Source organism: Pelodiscus sinensis, chromosome 15, assembly GCF_049634645.1.
Source record: "Pelodiscus sinensis isolate JC-2024 chromosome 15, ASM4963464v1, whole genome shotgun sequence".
NCBI lineage: Eukaryota > Metazoa > Chordata > Testudines > Trionychidae > Pelodiscus > Pelodiscus sinensis.
This window is the reverse complement of record NC_134725.1, coordinates 32,098,670-32,115,803: the sequence shown is the minus strand read 5'-3', so window position 1 is coordinate 32,115,803 and position 17,134 is coordinate 32,098,670. Positions and strand designations below refer to the sequence as shown.

Here is a 17,134-nt window from a genome sequence, read left to right as displayed (position 1 = left end):
ATTGAGGGGGCGGATGGGCAGGTGGCACTGCGTGCAGAATGCGGGTCCGGCACTGAAGTCTGCGGATCTCTAGTGGCATCAATAGTAGCAGCCTTCTGGGGCGAGGGAGGGGGTGGGTCGTGACAGCGACGCTGACGGAGACGCTTGGTACCCGGAGACACTGGACACCGCGGAGGGGGGGCACAGGCCCTTGCCACTGGTGGTATGCCCAGTGTGTCCTAAAAGGCCAATGTGGCTGAGGCGGCCAAGTCTGCTGCACGTGTGAACGGTCACACTAGTGCCGGGAACAGGCTCTATGATGTGACGAAACTCCCAAGGACTATGACCTGAAAGAGCCCACATCAGAATCTGAAGAGTATTCAGACTCAGGCCATGGTGGTGCTGATGACGAGTGTCCTGCCACCATCGGAGGGGCGAACCTGGCCATAGATTCTGGCTCTCCTACGTGCATGCAGTGAGGGTGTACCGGTACCGGTGCTGGGAAGACAGGCCCCTGTGCCACATGCAGTGTCGACCCGGAGCATGTGGACTACGGTGCCGAAGTCAGTGCCCCAGCTGCTCTACCCCAGGCGTCCGCGAGAAAAGCCTGGTCTGCTGGGGGGGGGGGAGGGCGCAGTAGCTGCGCCCCCCCCTTCCCCCAGCAGACCACGGAGATGCGGGCGGTGGGACCGCCGAGACGCGCCGCGGTCCCGTCCGCATCCTCCGCGGCTTTGCTCCGCGTCTCCCTGGTCTGCTGGGGGCACCCTCCCCCACCAGACCAGGGAGACGCGGACCAAGCCGCGGAGGACGCGGGCAGTGGGACCGCGGCGTGTCTGGGCTGTCGCGCTGCCGGTGTCCTCCACGGCTTCGCTCCACGTCTTCCTGGTCTGCTGGACCTCCAAGATGCGCCGCAGTCCCACCCACATCCTCCGCATCTTTGCTCCGCGTCTCCCTGGTCTGCTGGGGGGGCCGTCCCCCAGCAGACCAGGGAGACGCGGAGCAAAGACGCGGAGGATGCGGGCAGTGGGACCATGGCACGTCGGGGCTGTCCTGCTGCCCGCGTCCTCGTGGTCTGCTGGGGGGGCGCCCCCAGCAGACTAGGGAGATGCAGGCGGCGGGACCGCCAAGACGCACTGCAGTCTCGCCCACATCCTCCGCAGCTTTGCTCCGCGTCTCCCTGGTCTGCTGGGGGGACCCTCCCCCAGCAGACCAGGGAGATGCGAAGCAAAGACGCGGAGGACACGGGCAGCGGGACAGCGGGAGACACAGAGCAAAGCTGTGGAGGATGCGGGTGGGACCACGGCACGTCTCGGCGGTCCTGCCGCCCGCGTCTTCCTGGTCTGCTGGGCGGGGCCCCCAAGCAGACCAGGGAAAAGCAGAGCAAAGCCGCGGAGGATGCAGGTGGGACCGCGGCGCGTCTCGGCGGTCCCGCTGCCCACGTCCTTCAGGGCGAGAAAAGCCCCATTCGTAACTGCGGATCCGACATAAGTCAGATCCGCGTAACTCGGGGACTGCCTGTACTAAGAACCAAAGAGATCCAACTTCTATTAAGAATCACTTATTAAAAGTTGCTGTTTAAATCAGGGTTCTCTATTTTGTCAGTGCTAATACTCTGAGGCTTGCTTACAGACCTAGAAATGAGCTTAATTTTCTGAATAAAACAACAAGAAAAATCATAATCACTCTCTGCTCTTATGAAAGACTGACGAGGCACAGAGCCAGCTCTCAGTGGAAGAGAACTGGAAGGCAACCACCTGTCCCCCAGAGACATGAAAACACAACTCCTCCGCCCACAGGATCATAATGGGCTCAAATCCTGCTCTCCATATGTGCATATGCCCACTGACTTTCTCCTGATGTTTGGCCACTCAACAGAGGTTACTTGTGTGAGATGAGTCACACGATTGTGCAATGAGACGCAGAACTGATATCATCCTCTCTTAGGTATTGCAGGGTGGGGGTAAACTGAAAGTTTGCACAGGTTGTGCGTGCTTTGTAAGGGACTGTATGAAGCCTGAGGACAAACCTATATGGAACTCTCTGGTAGATGGGGTTTTATGCTGTCCCTGATGTCAATTTGGCAGACCGTCTCTGTTGGAATTAACTTGCTAGCTTACAGGAACAGGTGACAGCAGCTTGCTGCAGAGAGAGTTTTATGGAGCTGAAAAACAGATGGAAATTGAGTCCTGGTTCCAAAGGACAGACATGTGCTCATGGGAACACTTCAGCAGGCTGCAATAATAATTAGATCTTGCATCTTAAACACATCTCGAAGGTTCTCAGGGTTATTATCCCCATTTTTACAGATGAGCAAATGGAGGTGAAGCAACTTGCCAAAGGTCACCCAGAAGGCCAGTGGCCAAGCTGGGAATTGATATCATGGATCCCAGGCCTGTGCTTTATTCACTAGGCCACTCTATCTTCCTGTATCAGGAAGGGTTCTGAACACACTTGCTTAGTGTGTACTGTAAGCCTCCTGTGTGGTTAGGAGACTTTACTGACTGAATAAACCTGATAAGAATAAAAATAAAAAGTGTTTGATCAGCACAGAAACATATCTTGCTACTTGGCATAGAACTTGTGGATTCCTTGCATTAGTCTGTCTCCTGCATTGTTTGTCTTGTTTTTATTAGTAAGCCATTCTCACTCAGATCACGCCAGTCTGTGTGTTTCAAATTCTTTCCTCGTGACATAGTTGACATTTTGTCACTTGCAAACCCTCATCCTAAGAACTGCGCCTGCAATGCACTGCAGGGTGCTCAGCACCAGTGGTTCCAATAGGATTGAAATGGAATTGAGCATGCTCAGTCCTTTGAAAGTCTAGGCACTGTGTTAGCAGCTCTGGGAGCGACCCGTAAGGACATTTTGCCATACATTTCAGACTGATCAACTTTGGGGGATAAGAGGATTCAATCAAATTATTGGCTTAGCTTCTTTATTATAGTTACAGCCCAAATGCCAGTCTAAATCCACCAGCTTGATGAAATACACTGAAAACAAATCCCACATCTCTTCTCTCCAAACCCATAACCTGTCCCTACATCAAATCCTTGCAGCCACGCTGGCTGACTGTACATATGTCCTGCATTGCTGAGCCTCAAGTAAATCAAGCTCACCTGCACAATTAAGTTCCATGCTGGAGAAATAAGTTACAGAAAGGTCTGCTGGGTTATGTGATCATGGCAACAGATGCTCCACTCACCCTGTCTTCAGGGGACGGGAGATTAAGTCAAGTGGCCTCCAAGAAGGGGGGTGGCTGCCATTAGTGTGGAAGTCAATGTTCATGCTTCTATCCTACATTCTAGAGCAGCAGTGGGCAACCTAGGCTAGTGAGGGGGCCGCATGTGTGGCCTCCATCTGTGGGCTGCAAGATTGTTTTAACCAAGACAGTCTCCCGGGATAGGGTAGTTTTACCAACTGCGCTAATTCATACCTAGAATTTGCAGGATGCACCAGTTGAACAGTAGCAGCACCTTGATTGGCTGCAGAGGGAGCATATGGCTCTTACAGTCCATGTTTTTTGCAGTCAGCATGCACCTCACTTCACAGGCCCTTCTTTAGATGCATGTCACTTCAGTAACACTGGAAGGAAAAAACCTATGCAGATGTAAACGAGCGGAATCTGGCAACCCTATGCATGGGTAACGGTAAACAAAATGTCTCGTGGGATATTGTGCCCCAATGGGTCGCATGCAGACCACAGGTTGCCCGCCGCTGTTCTAGAGGGACAGTCAGGCCACCTGACCTATTCTGTGTCCCAGCTTTGCATTATATGAATAAAAAATGCTCTGAGCAGATTGAGCATAGGGCCTCCCTAAACCTAATGTCAGTTGGGGATTCCCTGATTCCTGAAGCCAGACCAATCCCAAATATAACACCCTCTCCCATGCAGATGCACATGCAGACTGTTCAGGTACAATCTGTTTCAATCCTGTGCTTCAGTCTGTAAAGGGGTCTGGATCTTAGGCAGGGAGGGAGCTCTCTAATTCTTCAGCTCTAACTTCTCCAGTTGCTTCACTTTGATAACTTTCTACCTCCTCCTGATTTGTCAATGTTCGGTGAGTGTGCTGTCCTACTCAGCCAGGCCCAGCACCCACTAGTTCAGTGGTCTACTGGAACCACTGACCTCCTAACCTGCTCCTTAGAAATAGCTGAGCCCATCTGTCTCTGCCACATGGCCACTGGCACTGCCCCAAACAGCTAATGTCCAAGCAACTAATCACTGGACAGAGCCTTTGCTAGTTGGCAGCATGAGCCTGATGAGTGATAAGCAAACAGGCATCCTCACCACCAGGGACTGGCACTCACTGGAGGCTACGCCAGCAGTCTTCTCAGAGGGGCCATGCTGTAAATGGGTCATGGGGACTGAGTGCATATTAGCGGAACTTGTCTCACTCTGCTTCCTGTTGTACCTGGGAATTGAAACAGGAGGTACTCTTTGAAACAGGAGAAATAAACTAGGCTATCTCTGTCCCCTGGGGAAGGCCCTGGCTGCAGAGTGCTCTACTAAAGAAGCCCAAAATAAACAAAGAAAGGCAGTTATGGAGTCATCAGCTTGGCAGGCACAGAGGCAGTGAATCTAAACAATTTACACATTCTTCTTCCAGTGCTTGCTCATATCTATTCCAATCAGCTGTGCACATGCTGTGTGCACATGCTGTATGCACAGCTGCCAGAAAGTTTTTCCCTAGCTGCTACCCATCGGGTCAGCTGCAGAGCCCCCTGAAGTGTTGCTGGTGTGGCGCACTATATATGGCCTCGCCGACCTGATCCATCCCTCAGTGACAGCTGCTGGCACTGTGATGCTCTTGTATTTCAAGAGTCAGATGTCCCTACTGTTTACAATTACTTGGTTTGTGAATAGATGTAGTTAGCTGTTACTGTTGTGGATGGGGAGGAGTAAAGGGGTTTCCCCTTTCCACTCACGTCCCCTTCAGGATCTGGAGCATGCCAGAGTCCCAGTGCTACAAATGCTGCAGGTCTTGCCTCAAATCTATGCCAACAAGCAACTCCCACGACTTGTGTCTTCGGTGCCTGGGAGAAGCCCATCAGGCAGACAGATGCCCGTATTACTCTGCTCTTTGCTGTGACGGGGAATGTCCATCTCCAGGGCTGTTGAAATGGGAGAAACAAACTAGACAATCTCTGCCCCCTGGGAAAGGCTCTGGCTGGGGACTGCTCTGCTAAATAAGCCCAAAATAAAGGCAGTTATGGACTCATCAGCTTGGCAGACACAGAGGAGGTGAATCCAAGCAATTGACATGACCTTCTAAAATGGGTCATCTTCAGTGGGTTTTTTGCAGCTGAATTAATAAAACGAGGTAATTCACCATGCTGCTTTAGTGGCACTGGTTAGGAAGAGAAGCTATTAGGTTGCTTGGTAACCGATACAACAGCCTCACCCGGGATGTTACTCCTGAAGCCTGCACACTCTTTGATGCTATGAAAAGCAAAGCAACTGGCCTGTACAGTGTCTCCATGAGACAAGTCACTGAAGGGGCCTCAAGGCAAGTAGAATAGTGTGAAAAATCTTGCTAGGAGGGCCAGTATTGTTAGCATCAGACAGGTGTACATGTGTGTACACACATTTAAATTGTAAAAGGAAGGGGCAGTGGCTGATCAAATGATTTTCAAATTGCTTCCAAGTGTTAGCCAGTTAATACCAGTAGCTGGCTCTCAGTCACGCTCAGCTACATTCTGGCTGAAGGCCCAAACCTGAAGGTGCTGAGTGCCCTTTACTGCCCGCTGAAGCCAGCACCTCCTGACTGCGCTCAGTTCCACTTTTAAGGGCAAGCCTGGATGATGAAGTACAGTTTCTCAACCCTAGTGCTGACAAATCAAAGTCAGCAGTAATCTAAGTTAAAGTGTGTGACCATTAGTGCCTACAGGTGCAACACTAATTGGCTTTGGGCTTTTAGCTGGGTCTGTGTGGATCTCCCCATTCATGTATCTGAAATAGAAGCTGCTTATCATCATTTCCCCCCCTAGATGTGAAGCTCCAATGGGTTTTTACTGGGCTCCAAATGACTCAGGCCTTTCAATAGCTCAGGAACTAACACTTTTAAGCCCTTCAAAGCAGCCCTGTTCTGCTGAAGAAAGATGCTTTTTCCCTGGCCAAAGAAAGCAAACTCAGCTCCCCTCCTTCACTGAGGAAATCTTTATTCCAGCCTTTGCCTGATACTGGAGTTTCTGCTCTAGAATCCAGTAAGCACCAGATCCAGAGAACAAGTAGACTTGTATGAAGCAGCTGCATTATAGAGATGCCAGTTGATGGGAAGCAAATCTTTTTTCTTTCAAATGCCTGTTGTCTAAGATGTGCAGCTGCACGATGGGTGGCAGAGTGCTGGCTCCGTGGGAGAGGCAGGGTATGAATGAAAAGAAGGGCCATTTCCATGATGGGGCAAAGATGGCATTTCCTTAGGCTGGCTCTCTTGTCAGATGTCTGGGCAGAGAATTATATTTTGGCCTGAAGCTTCCAAAGATTTTTGTAGAAAGAGAGTGAAAGTCTGACTTGTATGTCCCTGTCAGAGAAAGGGTGTTTAAGGAAAAGCCACCAGAAAATTATGGAAATTCTGAGGACAGAATTCCTGCTCAGATCTCCAGGCTAACACTTTCCTGGTGGTTCTGATCCTTCCAGAATCTCCTCACAGCACACAACAGCCATGATAATCTGGCGCATGCCTGCCCTCTCCTACATAGACCCTCTCATTACTCACAGTTCTTCCCTTCCAAAACAAGCTCTTGTTAATTTTGCTGTCCATTTATTGTGTGCTGGGAACCAGGGTCACTGTGGAGGGAGTGAGATTAATTTGATGGCATGGCTTGGTAGGGCAGGTGAGGAAGGAAGTAAGGTAGTTAGCTTGAGTGAGCTCTGTTCAGTTCCTGCCATGCTGTACATTTTTTCTCTGAGCTACAATCCAGCAGAGGGATGGATGGGATGGGACAGGTAGCTTCAAGGGACTTTTCCAGCCCCATCAATGATGATTCTATTGTTGTAGGAGAGAGAGCGCTTTAAATCTAAGTTGAAATGTATCTATCCTTTTCTTCATCAGCACCATTGCTGAGTATTATAACTAGTCTTAGGAATTATTATGAGAGACGGTCAATGTCCTGTCCTTATTTCTCCCTCTCTCCTGGCCCTGTCCTTGTAGGCTACTCAAGGTGGGAACTCCGCCTTCACTAACTTTGCAGAATGGCAGGTGTCTTTATGGTGCGCTACAAATACTTCATACCAGCATTGCAATGAGAACATAGTTTTGCCTGTGTGTGGACGGGACCATGGTATAATACAGTTGTGGCTCCACAGTATTATAATAACCCCAGGTGGCTATATTTTGTTAAGCAGCAGTCCTTTTACTGCAGTAATACCCAGAGGCGCACCAGTAAGGATTAGGGATGCAAAAAGTCGGTTAAATAGGTAACTGTGTAACTGCCGATAAATTCTCCGTAGTTACATGCACTGCAGTATGAAGCTTAAATCAACTTCATCCTGCAGAGGCCATGGTGAACCCTCCCCCATCGGTCCCACTCCTGGGAAGCCAGCATGTAACCCTGGGCATGTAAACAAGGGTTGCTCCGACTGCCTGTAGCAGCCCCAGTCTCTGGTGGGCCCTGCAGGGCTGGAGCAGCCCCCAAGCTGAGGGAGCTATTCCAGCCCCTAGGAACTGGTAACCCTTACCTATTTAAACTCTGGTGTGTGAGGGGAATATGGGGAGTGTGTTTCTGCTTCTCAGTCAGGGGTCATGTCAATGAGGGTTTGTTTGTTTGTTTTTGCTTCTCACTTATGTGTGGCCCTGACTAATTGTTGGCTGCCCCAGACCCAAAAAAGCTTTCCCACTCCTCCTATAAGACCTTCCTGTTTCAGTACTGAGTTCCTGTGCTTGCAGTCAAGGCCTGTTCTTTTCTAGGCCTCTCTCTCTCTCTGGTTGGGATTCTAGCTTGGTTTGTCACTGCAGACATGAGAGTTACAAGCGGGAGAATGTGATGCAGCCTCATGGCATGCTGAAACAGCAGTAATTGAATGAAGCAAGGCGTTAATCTCCCCAGGTGTGCCTGACATTTAAGGGCCAATGACCTTGGAAACAATTATAAATAGCAAGTAACCTAATCATGAAGTCGTGACTTTTTTTTTCCCCCGAGCAATTACTTTAATAGCAAGCTGAATTATTCCCAAGTCCCCACACCCATTATCCTACGCTCACATGGTATGAAAATGCCTCTGGCTCTTGCTGCATGGAAACACCAGCGTCCTGTGAAATGTAACAGAGTCTCACTGTGCTCAGCACTGGGCTGTGTTGTGTACAGGCACTCTGGGAGCGTGACCTAGGCGTAATGTATGCTGAAGCTGAGGTTTGTTCTGTGCGTAGTCTGACCTTGCCCAGTTAAATTCCCTTGCTGATTGGCTCTGTTGTATTTGCTCTGGCATCTGCCCATTAAACATACAGCTGTGCTGTTTGCAGTCTGGAGATGGGTGACTGCCTCAGCAGGGTATGTTGTGCTTCAGTGAAGTCTCCTCCTCAGCCTGTCAGTTTGGTAAAGAATCCTGTTTAGAAAGGGCAGTGATTCAGCTCCAGCATGGCTGTGGCTTCTGGAGCTGGGTCTGAGCCAGTCCCATTCCCTGCCCACCTTCCTAGCTAGGCACCACCACATTTTGGGTGAGTTTGCGACTCTGCATGTGAGGCCTTGAGGTTCTTCACTTTGCAGTTTAGGTAAACAGAGGGACATCTTCTCTATGCTTTCCTACAGCTGAGGGGAGGGTATGCTATTAAATTAAATGTCCATGGTGGATTGAACAAGCCAAGTTCCTCAGCTCAAATGCTTCCTTAGGAGCCCTGGACTACTGGGTTTTAAGTGCCCTGTTGCTAAACTCTCTGTTTCGAAATCAGTTAATGAATGTCTGTATCCTGGCTGTGCCTGTCAAAGAAGGAGCTGGCAGCAGCTTCTACCCTTTTAATGTTCCTCTTCTCAAGGAGAACATCAGAGAGAAGGAAGGAGGGACTCAGTGGTCAAAGGAGCTTTTTTACCTCAAACTAGGGTTACCAGGTGCCCGGTATTCACCCAGACAGTCCGGTATTTTTGCCTCCTGTCCAGTAAAAAAATTCAGAGAATACTGGATACCTAAAATGTCTGGTATTTTCTGAATTTTTCCCTGGCCAGGAAGCAAAAATGCCAAGCATCTGGCAACCCTACAAATACTCAGCGCCCAGCCCCAGCCCTCATGCTTACCTGGTTCTGCAAGGCTGCAGGCACAAAATGGCTGCCGACCAAGGGGAAGCCTTCTCTTGGGCCTCAGTGCTCAACTGCTCTCCTGTTTTATCGCTGCACTCTCTCTTAAAGGGGACATGCTGTTTTAATGCTGTTTTATTTTAATTTTTTTTCCCTTCAACAGATTTTTTTTCCCCAGTGTGTGGGGTTTTTTTTTTTTGGCCGGGGGGGGGGGAGGGTATTCAGTATTTTTCAACCATCTGGCAACCTTACCTCAAACATCTCTCTTTTTTGTCAATTGTGGGGGGCTGAGGAGACGCACTAATCCTGTGACAATCAGGCCACTTCCCTGACCCGTAAAATTCAGATCTATGTGGTTGTCTCCCCTTTCTCTAAGGGGATGAACTAAAACCTCAGATCCAGAAACCCCCAAACATTGGGAAAGTTCTGATCTGGGTCCAAACACTGAAGCTCAGGCCTGTCTGCTGAGCAGGCTGCTTTCCGTGGCAGTTGGCTGCTCCATTACTCTGGTCAATGTGATGGAAGGACTGGGTTATACAACCCATATTTCCTTCCACTTCATACCTCCCAGCATGTTTGCCTGGGGTGTTGGGCTCATAGGTGCCTCTTGACTGCTCTCTGGGTTCCCTCTGGTCATTGCTCTCGCCTCTGGGGTCTTGCTTGGCCCACTCCCCACCTGAGAGTAGCCAAACAACACTGCAGGGTCCACTATCACCAGAACGCTGAGGGATACCTGACAGGTGTCCTCAGGCAGAGTCCTGTCCTTAGACTGCTCAGCTAGGGCTGGGAGTAGTGGGGGAAAGGGTCTTCTGGGCTCCGTCCCTGCCATTTGGTCCTGCAGGGTGAGCAGGCTCTGGAGCCTGGCCTTGACTCCTGGAAATGGACTGTCTGCTCCGGTGTGGGGTACACCCACCACACGATGTTCTGCAAGAGAGAGGAAGGGGGAAACAAGTGGCTGGCTGGCATGTAACCCAGGGCATGCAGAAGGCGATGCTGGTAGGAAGATGGAAAATGCCAGAGAGCTGGCTAAGGCATCTGCTGCTGCCTTGTTGAAGTAGCATCTGCTGCCTTGAGGCAGCGGAAAATGCCTCTTGGCCCCTCAATAACCAGAGATGAATAGCTGTGTAGCCCCCTCATGTTATTACGTGGTTTCTACCACCTTCAGACGGCCTGTTAAATGGTTTCTACCACCTTCAGACGGCCAGAAGATACAGCCAATCGTCATGGGCTAGCAGCTGTTCCTTTCCTGCCTCAGGACACACCAGTCGTACTTCACTCCACTCGGGCCTGTCAGTCAGAGTTAACCAAGAACTTCAGGTTGAGCTGTGCTGCTCCTGAGTCCAGACAAAGTAAAGCACAACTGTTTTCACTCACTGGGATCTGTAAAAAGAAGAAGTTGAGGAGGACCATAAAATCCAGGGACTTTTTAAAGATTGTGCTTGGAAGCCTTACAGGTGGTTGTACTTTTGGTTAATTGATCCTCACGTTTAATGGTACATCATTCCAAGTCGATATAGCTTCATTAATTTATACAGTTTGGCTGCAGCATTGGTTCCTAGAATCTAAATGGCACATTAGACTTCTGTATGAAATGAGGTCAGGCTTGTAGAAATTGAAAGAGGCCTCTACATGGGAGGGGGCTATGGACAGTCATAACTTCAGACTCTGTATGTTTCCTAGAGACCCTCAAACATGCAGACCCAGCCTTAGGGGGTGTGCAGTATAACATCATAGACTTAAAGGGTAGTGCAAGCTTTGGAGATGAATTCTCTGTTCCCACTGGGAGGAAATTGTGTGCCTCTGAGGAAATCAGTATTTGCTAGTCTGTAAATGCATCTGATCAGCTTGAATCTTGTCTTGGATTCTACAGACTTTTGGGGAAGCTGGCCCATATTTGGGGTTTTGAATGAAGGGGCTTTGTGTGCGTTAGATTGTCTGCCTTCTGGCCCTGAGCCCCAGGGGGTGTAAGTCTGTTACAATACTCTGCCTGCAGGTTTGTAAGCTGTAGACCAGGGGTGGGCAATAAATATTAAAAGGGGCCACTTCAGAAACTTCTGAAGTGGACTTGGGCCACCCCGGAAAGAGTGGGGCCTCGGAAGGATGGTACAGGGCTAGGAGACTTCTTGTGCTCCCCACCCCCTCCCAATTGGCCTGGGAAAGTCTTCCCCCTCCCCTGCCCTAGCCCCTAGAAAGAAATGCCAGCTGTTTTGAAACAGCTGGCCATTCCCTCTAGGCGCCTACTGGAAGGAGACCTTGTGCACTCCTCCTACCCCCAGGCCAATCAGGGTTTGAGGTGGGGGGGGGAGATGCAAAGTCTCCTCGCCTTTGCGCCAGCTAGAGAGACACATTGGCAGTCTCTAGCCACTGCACACCTCCAGCAGGGCAGGGAAAGGACACGAGAGACTTCATGTGCTCCCAGGCCCTGATTGGCCTGATGGTGGGGGAGTGGCGGGGTGGCCGCAGGCCAGATCCACCAGCTTGGTGGGCCAGATCCAGCCTGGAAAGGGCCTTTTGCCCTTCCCTGCTTAGACTCGTGCTTTTAGCCCAGATGTTCCCTGCTTCAGTTCCCATTATTGGCCAAAAAGGCTCCCATCACAGGCGTGGGCCTCTTCTGGGATTTGAACTGCTCTGAGGCTGCCTTTGGTGAGTTTCCTTCTTCTGTAGAGAAGCAAAGGGTCTCATCTTCCCAGCTGAGCAGGGATGCCACATGTGCTGCCTCTCCATGGATCACTTTGTGGCTCTTTGTTTTTTCTCTGCAGCAAGTAATAGCCGCATTAGAGATCAGGCTATTTCTGAATGGTGTAGCATGGCTGCTCCCCTCGTGGTGCGTTCTCCCAGCTGTCGTTACAAGTAGAAAGAGGTGTATGTGTCAGTCAGAGGTTTAGGGAAATGGGAGGAGGAGGGGAGGGGATGTTCCTGCCTTAGCTTTGGAAGGAGGTTTGGAGTGTGGTTGTTAAGGTTTGTGGTGCTGCTGAAGAGAATGTAATTCTGCCATGTTCCCAGACTGTTAACTCATGGTCATTTTAGGACTCCTGGAGCAGCCTTTCTCTTTCAACAGCAGTGTGAGAAACTAAGGGCTGGTCTTCACTGCAGAGTTAATGTGGCCTCTTCCTTGGGCATTACCCCCAGATCTGGCACCCATTCACATAATCTCATGCTTTCCTGAATGTGGGGGTGCTTTCAAACAAGCTAGCTGGCCTGCCCGTGCTCATAGGCTAAGTTTCTAATACTGTTTACACTTGGGCTGGTAACCTGACTACTTTGTGGTGAGCACCAGGGCCAGATTAAGACATGCTGAGGCTCTTAAACTGTGTCAAATTTCAAAGGCCTATAGCATTACACTTTTTTTTGGTATTGTATTAACAGAAAGGTCAATGAAAATAGAAATACTAAAGTTTTATATTTGCATATATACCAGCACATAGGTGAGTCTACAACTAAAAAGTAGTAATATTTTTGTATTTAGAGGCCCCAAACTGTAGCTTGCTTATCTTGTGCATAAATCTGGCACTGGATGGATGAGGACACAGGCTAAATCAGCTGATAGTTCTCCAGTGACTTTCTGCTGTTCACCTCTCCATCCCACGTGCCCAGAAAGATTCACATTCTCTCACAAGTCACTGGGAAAGAACAGAGCTACTTGGCTTACTGCAGTGCTAAGGACCATGCAAACCTGTGACCCTGGAGCTTAGTACATGAGCCTCTAGTGCTTTAAAAACTAGCTACCACTCAATTAAAGCTGTAGAGCACATTCATTCTTTCTGTAAGTATCTCAGAGGCAGAGTCATGTTAGTCTATAACTAAGTGCAACTCCCTGGGACAGTGCATCGCACCCAGTAGGTGTGTGGGTTACATTTTCACAGTGAAGGCAGTGCCAGCATGGATCCAGTAATTTGAGTCTAATTGGCAGTATGTTCACTTATATCCAGGCTAGACTTGGGTGCTGATCACCTGAATGAACTCTGGATGAAGATCTTGCCTAAAGCTGTAGCCAGTAAAATGAGGACAGGTCTCGCCACATGCTAGAAGTCACACAAAGTTCTTGTTGACAATTTCAGCAGAACCTAGAGTGGGCCCCACAAGAGGAGTGATACACTGCACTGAGCCTTGGCTATGATGAGATCTCAAAGCTATGCTGAGAGAGACAACCTTTGCAATGAATGGTGCATCCTAGTACTTCTCATGACAAGTATTTCACCTCTTCATCTTGTTAGCCAGATTCCCCATTCCCATTCCTTCTACCCCAGATACAAAATAACCTTTTTTCTTTGTGGGAGGTGGAGAATGGTGCCTATTGAGATGCTTCTCTCTCATTTTGGGAGCTCAGCTCAAGTCCTGGGTGCCTTCATGCTAAATCAATGCATCTCCATTCCTGAAAATCCATCCACACTGTAAAACCACAGCCTTGCCTTTGCAGCAGCATTAAATCTCTGAGACAACAAGCGGAAACTCCAAGAGGAAGCCAGAGGAAACACTGATAAGGACTGAAATTTACAGGAATGTGTTCAATATGGCCTTTGATTTATGGCTGCTCTACCATGATTAGAAAGCTTGCTCTTTATAAGATCAGCATCCCCTTAGGGTCATAATTCATTTAAAGTGCAACTCTCCCCTGAAAAGTGACAATGTAAAAGTGGCACCTTAATATATCACCAGGTGGGTATCCCATCTGTGGGCTGTGGCTGGTATAATAAAGCTTTACCCTCTATTAGCCCTGTGAAGTCAATGTAGCATCGAGAGAGCAAGAGTCTGTTCTGGCACCACTGGGAGGATTATTCACCAAGATCTAATTACAGAGTTGAGCCCTTACACCTATGGAAATTCACTGAAGACAATGAGAGTGCATAGAAGTGGCTGAGGCTAGAATTGAGTCTGACTTCTATTGGTCATGCCAAAAGGAAGAAAGCTCTGGATGTTTGCAGGAGAGGGAATTAAAAATAAAAAGCAAAAACAACATTCTTTACTTGTAGGTGGAGTATATCTTAATTTGGAATCACTGAGAGCCAATATAAATGGATGGCATTATTTATAGGGTCAGTCTTCAGAGCAGAACTGTGTGACTTAGATGGGGGCATGTTCATAGACTTATAGACTTTAAGGTCAGAAGGGACCATTATGATCATCTAGTCTGACCCCCTGCACAGTGCAGGCCACAGAATCTCACCCACCCTCTCCTAGAATACTCCTCTCACCTATATCTCAGATATTGAAGCCTTCACATACTTTGAAAACCCCAAGATGCAGAGAAAATGTTTAGATTCTTTAAGACATAGTTCATCCACCTAATAAAGATTGCAATCAGCATTACTTTCATTACTTCTGCTGCTATTTCAATCACATTGTTCTACACACTTTGTGTTCTTTGGAATGGGTGTGGCAGAGGCTACTCCCATACTTATTTGCAGCCTGTTTTCCAAATGTTAGAGGAGTGCAAACTACAAAAGAGATTGATGTAAATATGGTAAATGACGTCACAGCTGTGAAAAGAAGAGCTTTGTGTAGCTCCAAAGCTTGTTTCTTTCACCAACAGAAGTTGGTCCAATGCAAGATATTACCTCACCTCCCATGTGAAAAGAAATAAACATTCAAAGGCTTGTTATGGTTAGACAAACAACTCTGAAATTGGCATCTTGCTGTGTAAGCGTGTTTGTTCTGTAGAAACCTCTCTGAGTTATTGCTGAGAAAATGCAGTCTGGTATATTTACAAGGCTCATAGCAGCCATGGTGAATGTCTGTTGCTCTCATCAACTTGCCACCCAAATTCACATGCTAGAATCCCTTGGGTGAGTGATGTACAAGGCAGGATTATAGATGGTTTTCAGCTGCAAAGATGAGGCTTCAGGTAGAAAACAATTAGTTTGAGATGTCCTGAGCAACACATCAATAAGTGATAAAGGAAGCACTGAGAATTTAATGCTTGGATGTCAAGGCATGAGGCATCTTGGGTCTCAGGTTAGAGCAGTGGTCTCCAACCTTTATAAGCATAAGATCACTTTTTAAATGTAAGTGCAATCTAGGCTCCACCATAAACCCAAACACTCTTGCCCTACCTCCTTCCTGCCCCTTCTCCAAGGCCCCACCCATGGTCACTCCATCCTCCCTCCCTCCTGCACCCTCACTCACTTTTATCAGACTGGGGGCAGAGGGTTGTGATGCGGGGAAGGGTGCTGCGGACTCTGGTCTTGGGCTAAGGATTTGGAGTGTGGGAGGGGTTCTGAGCTGAGCCTGGGGCAGGGTTAGGGTTAGGAGGTGCAGGAGTGGTGCAGGGTGCTGGCTCTGGGAGAAAGTTTGGGTGCAGGGAGTCTCAAGGCTAGGGCAAGAGTTTGGGGTACAGGAAGGGTTCAGGACTGGGGCTGAGTTTGGAATGCGGGCTACAGCTGAGCACCATTTACCACAAGTGGCTTCCGGGTGATGGTGTAGGGGGCTAAGGCAGGCTCACCCCTCCCCTGGCAGCCAGCAAACTCTTTCCTTCCATGTCCCCCACTCTGCTCTGTGGAGCTGGGATACAGAGTGGAGGGAGGGGCATCCTGATATCAGCACCCCCTTCCTCTTCTTCCTAAGCTTTGCACAGCAAGCAAGAGGCTCCTGGGAGTGGAGGGGACAGCTCCAAGGCAGAGGGCAGGAGCAGCATGACAGTGCTGAGTGGGGCAGATGAAGTACCAGCCCTTGACAGCCTCCCAGCTAAACCTGTCGGGATCATCTGTCAAAGGCAGAACTCATTAAATGTGAGACCAAAACTGATCTGTGCCCTCCCTCCCCGTCTGTACAGTGGGGATGAGGAGATGAGTCCTGCTACACCGTAGAGACTCTCGGGCTACGTCTAGACTAGCATGATTTTCCGGAAATGCTTTTAACGGAAAAGTTTTCCGTTAAAAGCATTTTCGGAACAGAGCATCTAGATTGGCACGGACGCTTTTCCGCAAAAGCACTTTTCGCGATCGGGACTTTTTTGCGGAAAACAAATCTGAGCTGTCTACACTGGCCCTTTTGTGCAAAAGTTTTGCGCAAAAGGACTTTTGCCCGAATGGGAGCAGCATAGTATTTCCACAAGAACACTGACAATCTTACATGAGATCGTCAGTGCTTTTGTGGAAATTCAAGCGGCCAGGGTAGACAGCTGGCAAGTTTTTCCGGAAAAATGGCTGATTTTCCGAAAAAACTGGCCAGTCTAGACACAGCCTCGATGTTTCTGTCAACATTGCTAGTCCAGAAAAAAAATTCTCAGGCACCTGGTCTATTTCTGGATCCTTCTTGCCATTCACTGAGCATTACCTGGCCTTACGGAGCATTTGATAATGCTCCCAGTGTATACAGCACCTTTTGTTTACAACATTAATTCCAACCATTCAGCCTTAAACTAACAGATTTATTTGGGCATATGCTGTTGAGGGTAAAATCTACTTCATCAGAGAAACTGGAGTGGAAATTACAGAAGCAGGGGTATATAAAAGGAAGAAATTGCTTGTTTCGTAGTATTTGAGTTGAGATGTAAATATCCAGATGAGAAATTGCCTTTGTAATGCTTTAAGCAGTGAGGGATTTTGCTGATTCTGCCTCTGATATCTCCTCTCTTCTCCCCGCACAGGCTATTAGCATCAGCAAAGCCATCAATACACAAGAAGCGCCAGTGAAAGAGAAACACGCCCGCAGTATCCTTTTCCTCAGCTATCCTGGAGCCCCATGCTTCTCAGAGCCCAGCACCGTGACCAGATTTGGAGCATTGAAATCTCATGGCCAGATTGTCCTGCACATCAGCATACAATTCCCAATTTTGGGGCGTCTTTTAATTATCCTAGGGATCAGAAAGGAATTTGCCAATAGAAGAGGGTGTTTTCGGGGATTGAGACAGGTGAAGTGGAGGTATGTCTTCCTTTGAGGTATCGGCTGCAGCTGGGAATAGGACTGGCCTTGACAGCCAGTGTAATGTGGG

General features: G+C 48.8%; 1 protein-coding gene across 2 annotated transcripts in view; it reads left to right on the top strand.

Moving 5' to 3' along the window:
- The window catches only part of HIP1R (huntingtin interacting protein 1 related), a 102,588-nt gene that overhangs the window by 26,156 nt on the left and 59,298 nt on the right, over positions 1-17,134 (top strand). For both annotated transcript variants that reach the window (XM_075898582.1, XM_075898581.1), the window contains exon 2: positions 16,790-16,853. In XM_075898582.1, the coding sequence (XP_075754697.1) occupies positions 16,790-16,853 (64 nt within the window). The remainder of the gene's footprint in view (positions 1-16,789; positions 16,854-17,134) is intronic.